The sequence below is a fragment of the Xenopus laevis genome, chromosome 8S (genome assembly GCF_017654675.1).
Source record: "Xenopus laevis strain J_2021 chromosome 8S, Xenopus_laevis_v10.1, whole genome shotgun sequence".
NCBI classification, from domain to species: domain Eukaryota; kingdom Metazoa; phylum Chordata; class Amphibia; order Anura; family Pipidae; genus Xenopus; species Xenopus laevis.
The window spans coordinates 84102561-84118229 of NC_054386.1; the positions used below are offsets into that span (position 1 = coordinate 84102561).

Below are 15669 nucleotides of genomic sequence, written 5' to 3' on the forward strand. Positions count from 1 at the left end.
TGGCATCCATTACTCTAAACTGCTTGCAACTAGCACACTGTCAATTGAGACAGTTGGATTTGTGCTTTGCACCGTTCTACCTATAGCCTGGTTTTAATTTGTTTTTAGGGTCACTTTTCCCAGACTTCATTACTGACACCATGGAGTCTTGTTGTTTTTACTCAGCACGTTGGTGGTGTGTGTTATGGTTTTAATATATTTATTAAAAGTTATGTTTTAGCCAGTCACTTTTGTTAAGAGTGTCTGAACTGGTTAGCTTTCAGTCAACAGGGCTTTTAGGCTTCTTTGTCTGGCCCAGCGGACTGTACTTCAATTGGTAATGATGTTATACGTTCTTCAATGAACTCTAACCTGCAGACAAACCATACTTTGAATTGAATTGACTCTCTCAGCAGGGTGGTATTTATATCTTTTTGAGTTTAATCTCTTTCTTGAGTACACGACTTGGTTCTTTCAAGCCACTATGGCGGGTTTTCTTTCTAACCCACAAAACTTTAACAAATGGAGGGAGGAGGCAGAGGAGATTTTTGGTGAAGGTGGTAGTGACTACGCTACAGTTGATTCCAGCCCTGAAATGGAAACAGTATTTAAAAATTTGAAACGAGGAATGATCAAACAAACCAAACTCTGGTGGGAAATAACTGCATGGGAAAAATATCTGATTCATAACATTGTACCAAGAGGCCTGAGAATCCAATTAGCCCCAGCTGAGCATTTGGTCAGCGATCACTTCGTTAAGCAATTGCTCAATTGGATTGATGAAGCTTATTAAGGTTACGGAGGAGGGGCTTTTGGAACAAACAAACAGTGAGGTTGCAAATAATCTCAAACTTATTCAATCCTTTAAAGAGGATGTTAGTTTTAAAAAAAGGGAAAGCGATTTACAAACCAATATTGACAAATTGGCTGCTGAACTTAAAACCCGCAAATGGCGGAAATTCAGCAGGGATAAAATGGATTTCAGCACAGGAAAAATCTATAAGGCTGAAACAAGAATGACCAATAACAATATTGATTTTAATCGCTTTAGTCCAGAACCCTATACCTCAGAGAGTGAGCTAAGTGATTCGTCACAGGGAAACCTAACTGGCAATCGAATGGGGAAAAAGTTTAAACATATTAAACCTCCCATAGCTAAAACAGCACACTCTCCATTGCCTCAAGTGGTTTCTCAGAGCAATTTTTTAGAACCACGTCAGGGGGAAGGAATGGGAAGGGTGAAACTAAGGGACCGGCAGCGCTGGGGATACCGGTACAACAGATAAGTAAGAGCGATACTTTGCAGGTTTTTAATCTATCTAAAACAGCACTTACCCATCACCAACTCGAAGGTTTGAAGTATGGTCTTTCCTTCTCTCCCACTAACACTTTTGTCTTGTTTGATCTTATTAAGGATTTACATCTTTTTGGGAGAAAACTCTCCTTATACAAACACTTCAATAAAGGTAATAAAGGTGAACAATTTACTGCTGAAGAAAAGCAGGCATTGCAAGACCTCTGTTATTTGTTAGAAGACAATGAGGCATTTAGGACCGAATGTGTAGGTCCTTTTACCAAATTGCGACCGAAAAGCACATTCACGCCAGTGGGTTCCACAAAAGTTGATACCTTTATAGAATGCTGTTCCGCTGATTTTAAAAAATTACAACATAAAGTACATACGGAAGGCCCCAAATCTAGGAATTTGACATATAAGATCAGACAGAGCATTATAGAATTGGAAAAAAATAAGAATATAATAGTTAAACCCAGTGATAAGGGAGGGAATATTGTGATCCAAGATAGAGAAAAATACATTCAGGAATGTCTACGTCTACTAAGAGATAAAAACTGTTATACGTTACTGAGCAGTGATCCCACGAAGGCTTTTCAGACAGAGCTGAGTGGCATTCTCAAAAGAGGGAAAGAATCTAACATTATCAGTAAGGAGGAATTTAATTTCATGATGGTAAAATCACCCACCATCCCCACTTTCTATACGATCCCTAAGATCCACAAAAATGCAATACCCCACCTGGACGCCCAATCGTCTCAGGTATAGGTAGCCTAACTGAACCTGCCAGTATCTACATTGACCAAATACTAAAACCATTTGTATATAGTCTTCCTTCTTTCATTTTAGACACCATGGATGCTTTACGGCATCTAGAAGGAGTCTCTCTAGGTGAGGATCATTACCTGGCCAGCCTAGATGTCGAATCACTCTATACAAGCATCTTGCACGAGATAGGACTTAAAGCGGTCATGGACACCTTAGAGCAAAGGGGACAACAATACAAAAAACACAATTCATTTGTGGTGGAACTGTTGGAATTTTTACTTAAACACAACTTTTTCACATTTAATGGTCACTACTACCATCAAATACGCGGCACAGCGATGGGTAGTACCTGCGCTCCCACGTATGCCAATATCTATTTGGGGTGGTGGGAGCGGAATTTTGTGTTTAACGAAACCCTCGCAGAGTTCACAGAATACATCGTACTATGGTTACGCTACATAGACGATGTAGTGGTAATATGGTCAGGCTCTCCAGAAAAATTTCGTAGGTTTGTCGATGTTCTAAACAGTAATAACATAAATTTGAGAATTACAGCTGAAATTAATAAAGACGTAATTAATTTCCTTGATATTCGAATCTATAGAGACACTAACAACAATATCCAAACCACGGTGTTTAGAAAGGAAACAGCAACTAACAATCTCCTGCATGCTCGAAGCCAACATCCTACACGCCTTATTCGAGGCATTCCGACAGGACAGTATTTGAGGGTCAGAAGGCTCTGTAGCACTTTGTCCGAATTTAAGACTGAAGCTGATAAATTGTACCAAAGATTCAAATTGAGGGGGTATAGCCACAACTCCCTCAAGAAAGCGTACAAGAGAGCGCTCACGGCAGACAGAAGTCACCTCTTGGTTCCTAGAAAATTAACAGTAAATAGTGAACCATCTATTCCTAGTGAGGATCAGAAAGTGATAAGGTTCATTGGGAACTATAGTTCTGAACACAAGGAAATTCGCCAGATTCTATGTAAACACTGGCACATTCTCGAGCAGGACAAAGATATATCAGAAGTCATTGGGAGCAATCCCACAATCACTTTTAGGCGCAGCAAAAATCTACGTGACCAGTTGGTACATAGCCACCTTAGCAATGAGGCTAAACCAACATGGTTAGAAAATAAAACAAAAGGCTGTTACAAAATGTGGTAGCTGTCAAGCCTGCCCCTTTATAGAGAAAGCGTCGATATGCCATGGTAGATCGGACATCCCTGATTACACCTTAAAGTTTTTCATGAATTGCAAAACATCAGGAGTAATATACCTGATGAATTGTGGGTGTGGGAAACGCTATGTGGGCAAAACAAAACGGGAATTTAGGAGAAGGATCCTTGAGCATGTGGGAGATGTGAGGCACAGGAGAAACACATCGGTAGCGAGACACATTAATAAAACACACAATGGCAATATTGAGATGTTAAAATTTACAGCAGTAGATCACATTAAACCTACAATGCGGGTTGGCGATATCGACAGGAAATTATTGCAGCGCGAGGCACAATGGATTTACTGGTTAAACACCAAAGTGCCACATGGCCTAAATGAGGGCTTTACCTTCTCTCCATTTTTGTAATCGTAATAATTTTTCTTGATACAATAATAGACTAATAATTAACTGAGGAAGCTATTTATATGTAAAGTTTTTCTTTAAAAAGAATAGTATTGGTATTGTTCTTTTTAAATAACTTGTAGCGATCTCTAGCTCGCCACTATCCCTAGCACTAGTATCTTAAAATATGGGGCCTGTTGCTTTCTGCATATAATCATACTGCACCTCGAATTGGTTACTAGCCATATACTCCGTAGCAACGAGTGTTCCATAGGGTACACATGCGCAAGATACGAGTGCATGAGTGAAGCGCATGTTATGACAATGGGGATAGCGCATGCGCTTTGGACAAATGAGGCGTCCACACTTACTTACTGCGTGCCAAACTTTAAGTGCACACCAACCTTTAGTTATTTAATTATTTTTATGTCAGTTGGGACAGCGCATGCGCAAAAAATATACTGCAAAGCGCCTGAAGGGACATAATATTCACGCGATTGGTAATGATGACATCGTAGGAGAAGTTTGTGTGGGCAGCGCATGCGCATTAGGCATATTGAAGCGCCTAAGCACATTTACTGCATGCGGGACCGGAAATGACGTCATTCGAAAGCGCCCTGTCAGACGGACGGCTAGAGACGGCTATTTAAACCGAATTTTGACACACACCCGGCACTTATGCCCCTGAGGAAGCCGCGCAAACGGCGAAACGCGTCGGGCTTTTGGCATAGGTGGACGGTGGGCGATTAGCTCCCACTTGCTCCCTACGTAGCTAGGTAGGAAAAATTGTCCTGGGGAACTTGTGGAAGGGAGGGTTCTGGGATTGCGACTGGCATCCATTACTCTAAACTGCTTGCAACTAGCACACTGTCAATTGAGACAGTTGGATTTGTGCTTTGCACCGTTCTACCTATAGCCTGGTTTTAATTTGTTTTTAGGGTCACTTTTCCCAGACTTCATTACTGACACCATGGAGTCTTGTTGTTTTTACTCAGCACGTTGGTGGTGTGTGTTATGGTTTTAATATATTTATTAAAAGTTATGTTTTAGCCAGTCACTTTTGTTAAGAGTGTCTGAACTGGTTAGCTTTCAGTCAACAGGGCTTTTAGGCTTCTTTGTCTGGCCCAGCGGACTGTACTTCAATTGGTAATGATGTCTATAATATATAAAATATTGTCACAGGACGAGGGATTCATGTATTCGCACTCATACTTTAAGACCACATGACAAACATCCTATTCCAACAGGGAAATATCCTCTGAAAACACACAATTCCACCTTTATATACAGGGTACATTTGCAAAAGAATTGAGAGGGGAGGTACACAAACAAAAATTTCCATTTTTATTTACAAAACAAAAGTCCAGTATTCATTTGGTGGTTTGATAAATCATTCTTATTTGGCCAACACAGCATTGTTTCTCCTAGCCAGAACATTTAACTTCATTTACGTAGGAATAGGAGTCAGACGTTCTACGCTGAATTAATTTGCACCAGAAGTCTATGATACTCACTTCTGCCGCTGAAGGGCTTACGCTTAATTGCCAGAAACCGCTGGCTCTGCAGCAAAGCTGTTAATGAGCAAATATGTTACTAAACTCATCTGAATTGTGTGTGAATCTCTTGGGATCCTTCTTTGGTGGATGCCTGCACTTTCTATTGATCTTCTGATCAACCAAAGAGATTTTTTCTTTCCTACGCCACTGTTATCAGCCAGGGGACACATTTTTGATGTTGTATAACGCAAAAATAGATTTAAGAGTTGTAATAGAATTCTGTTAACATGCTTTCACAACATCCGTGCCTATAAATCTGTTTTAAATCCAACAGGCATCACGAATGCCCTGTGAAGACCTTGTTGCCATTTTTGTTACCAGTGTAAAAGGGAACCCGGCTGCTAAAGACTCGAGGAACGAGCACAAATGGGACTTTGTTAAAGGGGAGCTGAATCGAATTTGTGTTTATATCTGTTCTGTGGGGTTTTAGTGTTTCTTTTGTAGATTTAAATTAAAAATAAATTAAAGGGATACTGTCATGGGGAGAAATGGTTTTTTTCAAAATGCATCAGTTAATACTGCTGCTCTGGCAGAATTCTGCGCTGAAATCCATTTCTCAAAAGAGCAAACAGATTTTTTTTTTTTAATTTTGAAATCTGACAATGGGCTAGACATATTGTCAGTTTCCCAGCTTCCCTCAGTCATGCAACTTGTGTTCTGATAAACTTCAGTCAATCTTGACTTCTGTACTGCAAGTTGAAGCGATATCTCCCCCCTCCCTATTCCCCCAGCAGCCAAACAACAGAACAATGGGAAGGTAACCAGATAGCAGCTCCCTAGCACAAGATAACAGCAGCCTGGTAGATCTAAGAACAGCACTCAATAGTAAAATCCAAGTCCCTCTGCGACACATTCAGTTACATTGAGTAGGAGAAACAACAGCCTGCCAGAAAGCAGTTCCATCCTAAAGTGCTGGCTCTTTCTGAAAGCACATGACCAGGCAAAATGACCTGAGATGGCGCCTACACACCAATATTACAACTAAAAAAAAAAAAATACACTTGCTGGTTCAGGAATTAAATTTTATATTGTAGAGTGAATTATTTGTAAACAGTGTAATTTAGAAATAAAAACATCATAAAAATCATGACAGAATCCCTTTAAAATAAAGACTGCAGAAAATAGTATTCCCTAGTGTGTCGTGCTGATAATTTCAACCATTGGTCTCCACCGGCAACTTTTCAATTTTTCAATAATGAATAAGGATGATTTTGGTCAAAAATAATCATCTGAGGCTTGACAAAGGGCCCAGAAAGGCCCAAAAATGTTACCGCATTTGTGTCTTTTTTTTTGGAGCTAACCAAGCACAAATTGCAAATTTTGGACCTACGTGTATATTCTGTTTTTCGGCAGATTGTCCTATTATCTGCTGGCACCTAAGGCCGATTTGCTCTGGTGGAAGCACTCGACTCCACTCTAAAGCTGAACAACCATGTGAGAGACATGAGCATCCATGGATATTCAGAATACAGTATAGCTATGCCTAGTGGATATCATTGTGATCATTAAATGCGGCAGAATTATCATATTTTATATATATTTATGTATATATATTTATACTACATATATATATATATCTATGCATCCGTACAAACAAACATATATATATATTTACATATAGGCCGTCAAAATGAGAAATATGAAGATTTTTTTTAAAGACACTTAAACGGTTTGACATCTGGCTAGTGGTTCTCTCCTGATTCTATTCCGTATCCTCATACACTGGTGGCTACTGAAACAGGCTGGTTTAGCTGCCCATGGCTTTACATTGCAGCAGGTCATTATTCCATTCCTTAGATGGGATCCTAAGTCTGATAAAAGGGTTAGAGACTGCGAGAGGAAAGGAGCTGGTTATCCAATAACTTCTTTTAATCCTTTCCTCTCTTGCTGGCTGGATCTCTGCACCTTCATCTCTGTCAGTTGGATGTACCGCAGAACATTGGTATCTAAAAAGTAGAAGTGAGAGGTTCAATCTAGCAGCAAACAGGAACACCATGAAACACTATAGCCAGAACTTAAAAAACACATCTTTGAATACATATATAGATATATTTGCATTTTACTTATGGATTCAACATGAAGCCATCCCTTTCTCCAATGCCCTATTCCTTTTGTGATGCAAGTCACAAAGTCTTCTTTTCATTTCAGGCTTAAGCCGGCCATAGAGGTAAAGATTTTTAAAAGATCCAATCGTTATCGTGAGACCACGGTTATCTTGAAATGATCGTTTAAATGTACGATGTGCCCATCAACTTAACAAGACCATTTCAGGCGATATTGCCAGCAAAACTGAAGAGTAGCTGCCTGCTTGTCCCTGCAAACATACCTGTAGATAGATTGCACTGGGACCGATAAAGATTTTTGAACCTGGCCGATCAATTTCCTGACAGATGTTGGCCGAAAAATCATAAGATGTACGATCGTTCGAATCACACTAACCACACGAAAATTTGACGGATTGGTCGGACTTCGCTAAAATCGGTCGTTCACCAAAGAAGAATCGTCGCGTCTATCAGGACCTTAACTGTACATCATTTCAATCTTCCAATATTTATTTTGCTTTGCTAGTGTTAAGCCGGCCATAGATGTTGAGATTTTTAAAAGATCCAATCGTCATTGTGAGACCACGATTATCTCGGCACGATCATATGAATTGTCCATCAACTAAAAGGACCAACATTTTAGACCAAGGGACCAAAAGATTTGCCGTGTGCAGCATGGCGATTTTTTGGCCGTGCCCATTTTTGTGGCCACTCCCCCTAATTACCATGTCCATTTTACAAAATTTTGCAGGCTATGTAAGTTTGAGTACATTTCTGTGGTTTTAATGTGCTATTACAGTTTTGCTAATGAAGATGAATTGCCCTTTAGGGCTGAACTCGATCAAACGCAGTCGGATGCATTCGCAGGTGTCAAAATATAATGAGACTCAACGAAAAATCGCAGGTAAAAACTACATTACATCCGACACGACTGTCGGATGTGAAAGCAGAAAGCAGCGTCTTCATCCGACAGTCTAACCTGTAGTTTTTACCTGCAACTTTTCGTTCAGTCCAATTTTATTTTGATGGCTGCAATTGCATCCAACTTGTCGCCTGCGTTTCGTCATTGCGCGCTGATCCGACGATCAGCGTTCAGCCCTTAAGCTGCAAGTCACAGTTTCCCCAAGAGACCTGCTTATCTTAAATTGTTACAACTGCTTCTTTGCTTACCTTAAATTGTTACAAAATTATCTAAGAGCAGCTGCCACGTATTCTGGGCTCTCTGCCAAAAGCCAATTAAGTATTAGAATTAACTTTGTATCTTTTTCTGACTGTTCAGTGCAGGAGATCGAAGAGAAAGTGGGACATTTCAGTAACAATCCGGGACTAGTTTGAATGGCTGCCCCCATGGCTGCAGAGCAGCTGGTTATATACATTTTAGTGATCTTTATGAAACAAACACACCACTTTTACCAGTGCAGAGCAACTGCACATTATATTTTAATCACTTTGATACACTTTCAGTTTTCAGTGTTACTGTTCTTACTAAAATAATCATTTAAACATTCATAAAACCTAATAGGATTCAAGGTACAGTTGTATTATTACATAGAAAAAGGAAATCATTTTAAAAATATTGAATTATTTGATTAAAATGGAGACTGTGGGAGGTGGCCTTCCCATAATTCAAAGCTTTTTTGGATAACAGTTTTCCGGATAATAGATCCTGTGTGTGTACTGTATTTCATTATTTTATTTCTTTAGGCTGTTGGCACACAGCAGATATGTATTCTGTTCGCAAAGACCTGTTAGGGTTGCCATCTGACTGGTATTTGAAAAATGATGCTTGACACCAATGATATTGATATATTTTGTTATAGAAAAGATGGCAACCCAAAGACTAGTGCGCAGTGTCGGACTGGAGGGTCCGAGTAGGATTGGCACCTTTTAGTTGCGGCCCTACCAGCCGGTGACATAGAGGGTGGGGCAGGGCCAGAGAGGGGCGGGGTTGTGCCATTTTTGGGCTGTGGTTATAATGTTTTTTTCGGGGGCAGAGTCATGGAGTTATGACAGGACGGGACAACAGCCCTTGGATTTGGTGAGTAGGGGAGAGGGGTGAATCTGAGGTGGGCCAGGGGCGGAACAATAGGGATTAGAAATTTACCGGCTCATACATTGGCGGTAAATTTGTACCGGGCCCCCGGCCTTGGCTAGTGTTTTACCGGCTAGGCTGTGAAATACCGGCCAGGTGGCAACCCTACCAACACCCCTGGGGCTTCCAACACAGAGGTCCCACCTCTCTCTAGCAAATATATACCGTCCTATGGGACACGGCGTCATCAACAAATGTAAATCATAGAGCTTTACAAACACACACTCAAACTGTATCTCTATACTTTCTATTTATTATCCAGCCCGTTATCCATAAAGCTCTGTAATATGGCAATGTCATGTCTTTATTTAACCAATTCTTCATCTTTGATGACTACTTTGCCATTTCATCTATGTTCCTACAGTAAGGGGCACATTTACTAAGCTGTGAAGGATTCAAAGTAAATTTGAATTTTGAAGTTTTTTTTTTTTGGCTACTTCGACCTTCGACTAAGACTTCGTTTTGAACGATTCGACTAAAAATCGTTCGACTATTCGATAGTTGAAGTACTGTCTCTTTAAAAAAAACTTCGACTACCTACTTCGCCACCTAAAACCTACCGAGCATCAATGTTAGACTATGGGGACCTTCTCCATAAGCTTTCTAAGCTTTTATTGATCAAAGGAAAATCCTTCGATCGATGGATTAAAATCCTTCGAATCGTTCGATAGAAGTATTTGCGGTAAATCCTTCGACTTCGAATATCGAAGGGTCGATATTCGACCCTTAGTAAATGTGCCCCTAAGTGTCTTCTGGAGCAGCTTGGGCCAGGGCCATATCCTCATATATTACAGTTACAGAGGTATCATTTTTTCTGATACACAAGATTTAATGAATCAGATGACACAAGTAACATCACTAAGCACTGGTTTTAACTGAGGACATCTCTTAGAACTGTTTATAAGGTTTTAAAGGGGACCCGTCACCCAAAAAAATTATTCAAAATCCTATTTTATCAGATTAGTCAAGGAAAATAAACTTTAATTACGCTATATAAATTATTTGAATCTTGTTTCCTTCAGTCTGGGATTTCAAAATTATAACAAGCAGGCAGCAGCCATTTTGTGGACACTGTTATTAAGACAAGCCTTGTATCATCTCAGAATTTTGTTTGTGCACCAGAATGGGGGACCCGATGTCCATCCCCATGCCCTGGCTACACAATTATATGGTAAAGAGAACAGGGGGAATGTGTGGAGAGCAGTGACATCTAGGAAGTGCTGAATGGAAAGTGAAAGTAATTGTCTGCCCCGCCTCTATGCCACGGGCATAGAGGAGGGGCAGACAATATTTGATTGACAGCTGAGATTTTTAAATGAGCTTACAACAGCTATGAATGCTTAAATAAAAAATAGAAATTGGATTTCATGTTTAATTTGAAAAGGACTTTTATTATACAGATTTTTGTGTCTGGATGACAGGTCCACTTTAAAAGGCTTGCTATGTCAACAAGCCTTCCTTCCACACGCTAATTACCCATACATGCCTGCCTGAAATAGATTCCTGTAGTTAGCATTGCAAGCCTAGGCTCTATACCAGTGATCCCCAACCAGTAGCTCGTGAGCAACATGTTGCTCCCCAACCCCATGGATATTGCTCCCAGTGGCCTCAAAACAGGGCTTTATTTTTGAATTCCAGGCTTGGAGGTAAGTTTTGGTTGTATAAAAAACAGATTTACTGCCAAACAGAGCATCCCGTCAGCTGCCAGTCCACATAAGTGCTACCAAATAGCCAATCACAACCCTTATTTGGCACTCCGGGAACTTGTTTCATGATTGTGTTGCTCCCCAGCTCTTTTTACATCTGAATGTTGCTCACGGGTGGAAAAGGTTGGGGACCCCTGCTCTATACAAACACATAATGTCACAATACCTGAGGGCTCCCGTCTTCTGGCCTCCTTCAAGTACAGCAGGGCATTGCTATAGTCCCCGAGGTGGTAGAAGGCAATTCCAGCTCGGTAGGTGGCTTTGAAGTTGGTGTTCTGTCTCTCCAGCACCTTCAGGCAATATTCTTTCACTCGCTCATAGTTCACCAGCTCCGATTGCAGTAAACAGGCTGTGGGCAGATGGAGAAAGAGGCGGGATGAACATTTATGAGTGTTACCTGCTGCTGTCTGAGGCCCACCTTTGTAATAAGACCGAGAGTTTATTAGAGAACCTGCTGTGCATCTTCTAATGAAGCACAATAATCCGATACACAGCTCCTAATGAACCAGCAGGATGGGGCATCAAACATTCACTTTCTAGTTTATAGTCATGCTGTGGGCACCCCTCCTGCTGACTGTTTCACTGGGATTCACGCAGTGGAAAGAGATAGGACTTCCTCAGGTCTGCTGGAAAACTGTCAGCTGTTTATGGAATGTATGTTATGATGTCCTAATCATGTTAAGCACCACCAGATTTACCCCCTTTATTGGGGTTGCCTATAAAAAACCCCTTTTCCCAGAGCATTCAGATGTGTGCAACTCCCAACAAAGAGATGACCAGGCCGGCCAACTCTAAACTGTACACGTGAGCTGACATATATCTGATACAAAGTTGCTAATATTTCAACATTTTTTCCAAGGACACTTTTTCTTAAACTTTTGGGCGACACAAAAATTGCTGAATGTGCTGTTGCGACTATCTCTATGGAAGGTTTAGATGGCATTTAAACTGTGCAACTGGGTTAAAGCACCTTTATTTATCACCTATGTAATTAGACAAGATAACTGGAGGGTAAAAGAGAAGAGCAGCATTAGCATTGGGCAAAAACTTTGGTGCCCCAGTCCGAGGCTGAACATATATGTACTTGAAATACTAGGGCCTATTTTAAATCTTAGTCAAGGCCTGTAATGTACCCGTTTTATAAACTTTAAGGATGTTATTAATCTCCATGTTCACGACAGGCATGAGCAGGGTCGGACTGGGGGGCCGAGGCCCACCAGGGCTGTTGTTCCAGGGCCTCCCTCCGCCACTCTGCACTTGCGAATGCACATGTGCGCGCACGCACATTATATTTTTGCCACAACCCCCGAAAAAGGGAGGTTGCGGCAGGAAGAAGTCTGGATCGGGGTGCGGATCTGGGCTGGCGGGGCCCACAAGAGTTGGGGGCCCACTGAGTTTTGTTCCGGTGTCCCGCTGGCCCACTCCGACCCTGGGCATGAGTCCAAAGGCTGATTGCTTTTATACAGGACAACTCAGTGTTGATTTCTAATATCCTCAAATTTTACAAAAATGAGGTAATGTAATCTGTGGTCCCACCAATACATAATACATTTTCCTGGATTTTACACTATTTTTTTTCTAGTCCCCTGAGAAACATTAATGGGGGGAGGGGAGGTTCTACTGTAATACACAAGTGAGCAATGTGACAAATGACATCGTTAAGCGCTAATGATAACTGATGATATTACTAGGCCCCATTTATAAGGATATATTTTAAAGGATATTCATGGATCATGTCTTAGGATCAAATACAAGGTACTGTTTTATTATTACAGAGAAAAAAAAGTACTTTGAATGTCTATGGGACATGGATTCCTGTAAGTCAAAGGGGCATGAAAGGGAATAAAATATTTAGAATTTATTTCCTTGCAACTGAAATAGCCTGCGGCAAGTTCTGTAATGGCTACTTCCATTTTCAGGCACAGTCGATACTATGGGTGGGCAGCTGCAGGGGTCTGATTAGCTGTAAGTTCTGAAAAGGGTAAGTGGTAGTAGTTAACAGTGGTAACTAATAGGAGTGGGGGTGGCCGCTGCCAGCAGGTGGTACTGCAGTCACCTGATCAGTCGGATCAACGTTGCGACACCATCTAACAATGCATTCACATACCTTATTTCCATCGCATCAGATTTGGCGCCTGCGTTTTATTTGCGCAGCGCGTTGGATCGCTCCAAAATTGTCCGTGTAGTCCCACCCTCATTTATACACTCTGCTTACAAAACGTATGGGGTGAGAAGCTTTCTGGAAATTTCTAACAAATTTATTTTCTAGATTTTAAATCTCAGACACCTAATTCCTGGTTACGAGCAGTCTTTGAATACCCCGTAGGTCACTTTTGGCTGATGTCTTTGCCCTCCCTTCACCTGGAACATTCCCATCTATATAGAGAATATGGAGTGCATGGGACAGAGTTCTACAGACAGATGGAGTTATGGCAAGTGGACGCCCCACTGCGGGGAAAGTGCTGGCACGGATGAGACCCACAAGATATAAAGTCTGCCCTTGCTACTACTGCATGACAATACAGAAACAGACATTACCGGGAATCCGGGATATAGTCATTTGTCTGTCCTGCTAAATTGTGAAAGATGTATAGGAACATCTGGGGCACATATTTTATTCTCAGTTACATACCTATATATATATATATATATATATATATTAGATATGTGCAGGGTCACTGGTATTGAATCCATCTGTCTCTCTCTTGCTTTGCACTACAGTGGAATTTAAAGGGTTAATATGTGTCTGTGACTCCCCCACTCTTTGCCAGTCTCCATTCTCGCTGTATTACTTTCTGTTCTTTCCACATCAGTAAGCAAAGTGTCTGTGCACAGCATCCCCTCCCTCCCTCCATCCCCACCTACCAGTCAGGTTGTCGTAACACTCAATCTCTGTGGCCTCCACCCGGACTCTCTGAGCATCCGTCAGCCTTGCTGCTTCCCTACCATTTGCTTTTCCATCCTCCTCTTCTTCATGGACGCCCTTGAGCAGCAGTAGAGCCCGGTGGTACTTGCCAATAGCGTCACGGAATTTCTTGTCTTTGTAATAGCAATTTCCTTCTGCCTTGAACTCTACAGCCTTCTGGATTCTACCATCCATCTCTGGCTCTGTGCCGTGAGCAAGCATTAAGCCCCCAATGCCAGTCTTTTGGTCTCCCATTGCTCTTACTGGCGGCCCATGCTTGGGATATCCCAAGGCCTGATCTCTCTGGATATATGTGCTGCTTTGCATTAGGAAACAACCACAGGGATGTGAGGATGCTGGAGAGGGAGGGAGCCTTGAGGAGGAGGAGGAGGAGAGAGCTGATGCTGTTGCTGTCAGTGCAATACTCACTGCATTCTGGGTACCACAAGGCTGAAATCTCCCTCTTTAAACTGTACTGCTCAATGATGACTTATAGCCAAGTGATATTAACAAACGCTTGCAGAATATATTTAGGGGATTGTAAAGATCACTCGCTGTGTGATAAATTGGTAATTATTCTGCTGAAGGGTAACTGAATGTTAATGTGAAAAGAAAAAGCTTATCAGTCAGACATTATCATTATTATTTTGAACAAGTTTTTATAACGCCAGCTGACAATTCGCTCTGGCGAATGGACGTTAATCCGCGATTTCACCAAAATGCGCATTTTACTGAACGTTACCTCTTTCTCCAGATTTGCCGTCACCAGCTCAGACCAGGCAAAGTGCATTGGAGTGTATAGATCTTCCTCAACCTTCAGTTACTTACATCATATTCAAAAAAACGCTGGCATCAAAGTTCAAAAAACGCTGGCGTCTTTTCCTTTTTTCAGAGTGATAGCCTGATAAAGTCCTTAAATTTTTTTTTTGGGGTAACCGGGTTCCCCCATACATTTTCTAACATATGGGACATAAACTATACACTGGGCTCATGTGTAGACATTATGGGGCCGATTCACTATGGGTCGAATATCGAGGGTTAATTAACCCTCGATATTCGACTAGGAACTAAAATCCTTTGACTTCGAATATCGAAGTCGAAGGATTTAGCGCAGATAGTATGATCGAAGGATTTAAATCCAACGATCGAAGGAATATCCTTCGATCAAAAAAAGTTAGGCAAGCCTATGGGGACCTTCCCCATAGGCTAACATTGACTTCGGTAGCTTTTAGATGGCGAACTAGGGGGTCGAAGTTTTTTTTTTTTTTAAAGAGACAGTATTTCGACTTTCGAATGGTCGAATAGTCGAACGATTTTTACTTCGATTCCTTCGATTCGTAGTCGAAGGTCGAAGTAGCCCATTCGATGGCCGAAGTAGCCCAAAAAAAACTTCGAAATTCAAAGTTTATTGTACTTCGAATCCTTCACTCGAAGTTAGTGAATCGGCCCCTATATCAACTCTATTTTATTTTATTAAGGTTCCCTGGACTTGTGTAATTAACAGTGGAAATGTAGTGTATGTGCTGCAACATATAACAAAGACGTCCATTTAACCTTAAATTTCCCGCCGTATGCAAATGAACCTCTAGTGAATTAGCGATAGGTAGAAATGAACACTAGCGCATCTTCGATTCGCTCGCATCGGTGCCCACAACGAAACTCCGCATTTTAGTGAATTAGCGTCATCTGAGGGAATTTCCGCCTGGCAAAGTGTAGCGATGGCTGCGAAACGGTCACTGGCGACTTTTCGCTGGTTGG

At 41.3% G+C, this 15669-nt stretch overlaps 1 protein-coding gene across 1 annotated transcript; it reads right to left on the reverse strand.

Moving 5' to 3' along the window:
* Positions 1–6204: 6204 nt before the first annotated feature.
* ttc9b.S (tetratricopeptide repeat domain 9B S homeolog) lies at positions 6205–14570 on the reverse strand. Its single transcript, XM_018233298.2, has 3 exons — positions 13872–14570; positions 11173–11355; positions 6205–7112 (listed from the first exon to the last, which is right to left on the reverse strand). The coding sequence occupies exons 1-3, from the start codon at positions 14236–14238 to the stop codon at positions 7018–7020; spliced, it is 645 nt and encodes a 214-aa protein (XP_018088787.1). The 5' UTR covers positions 14239–14570; the 3' UTR covers positions 6205–7017.
* Positions 14571–15669: the final 1099 nt, after the last annotated feature.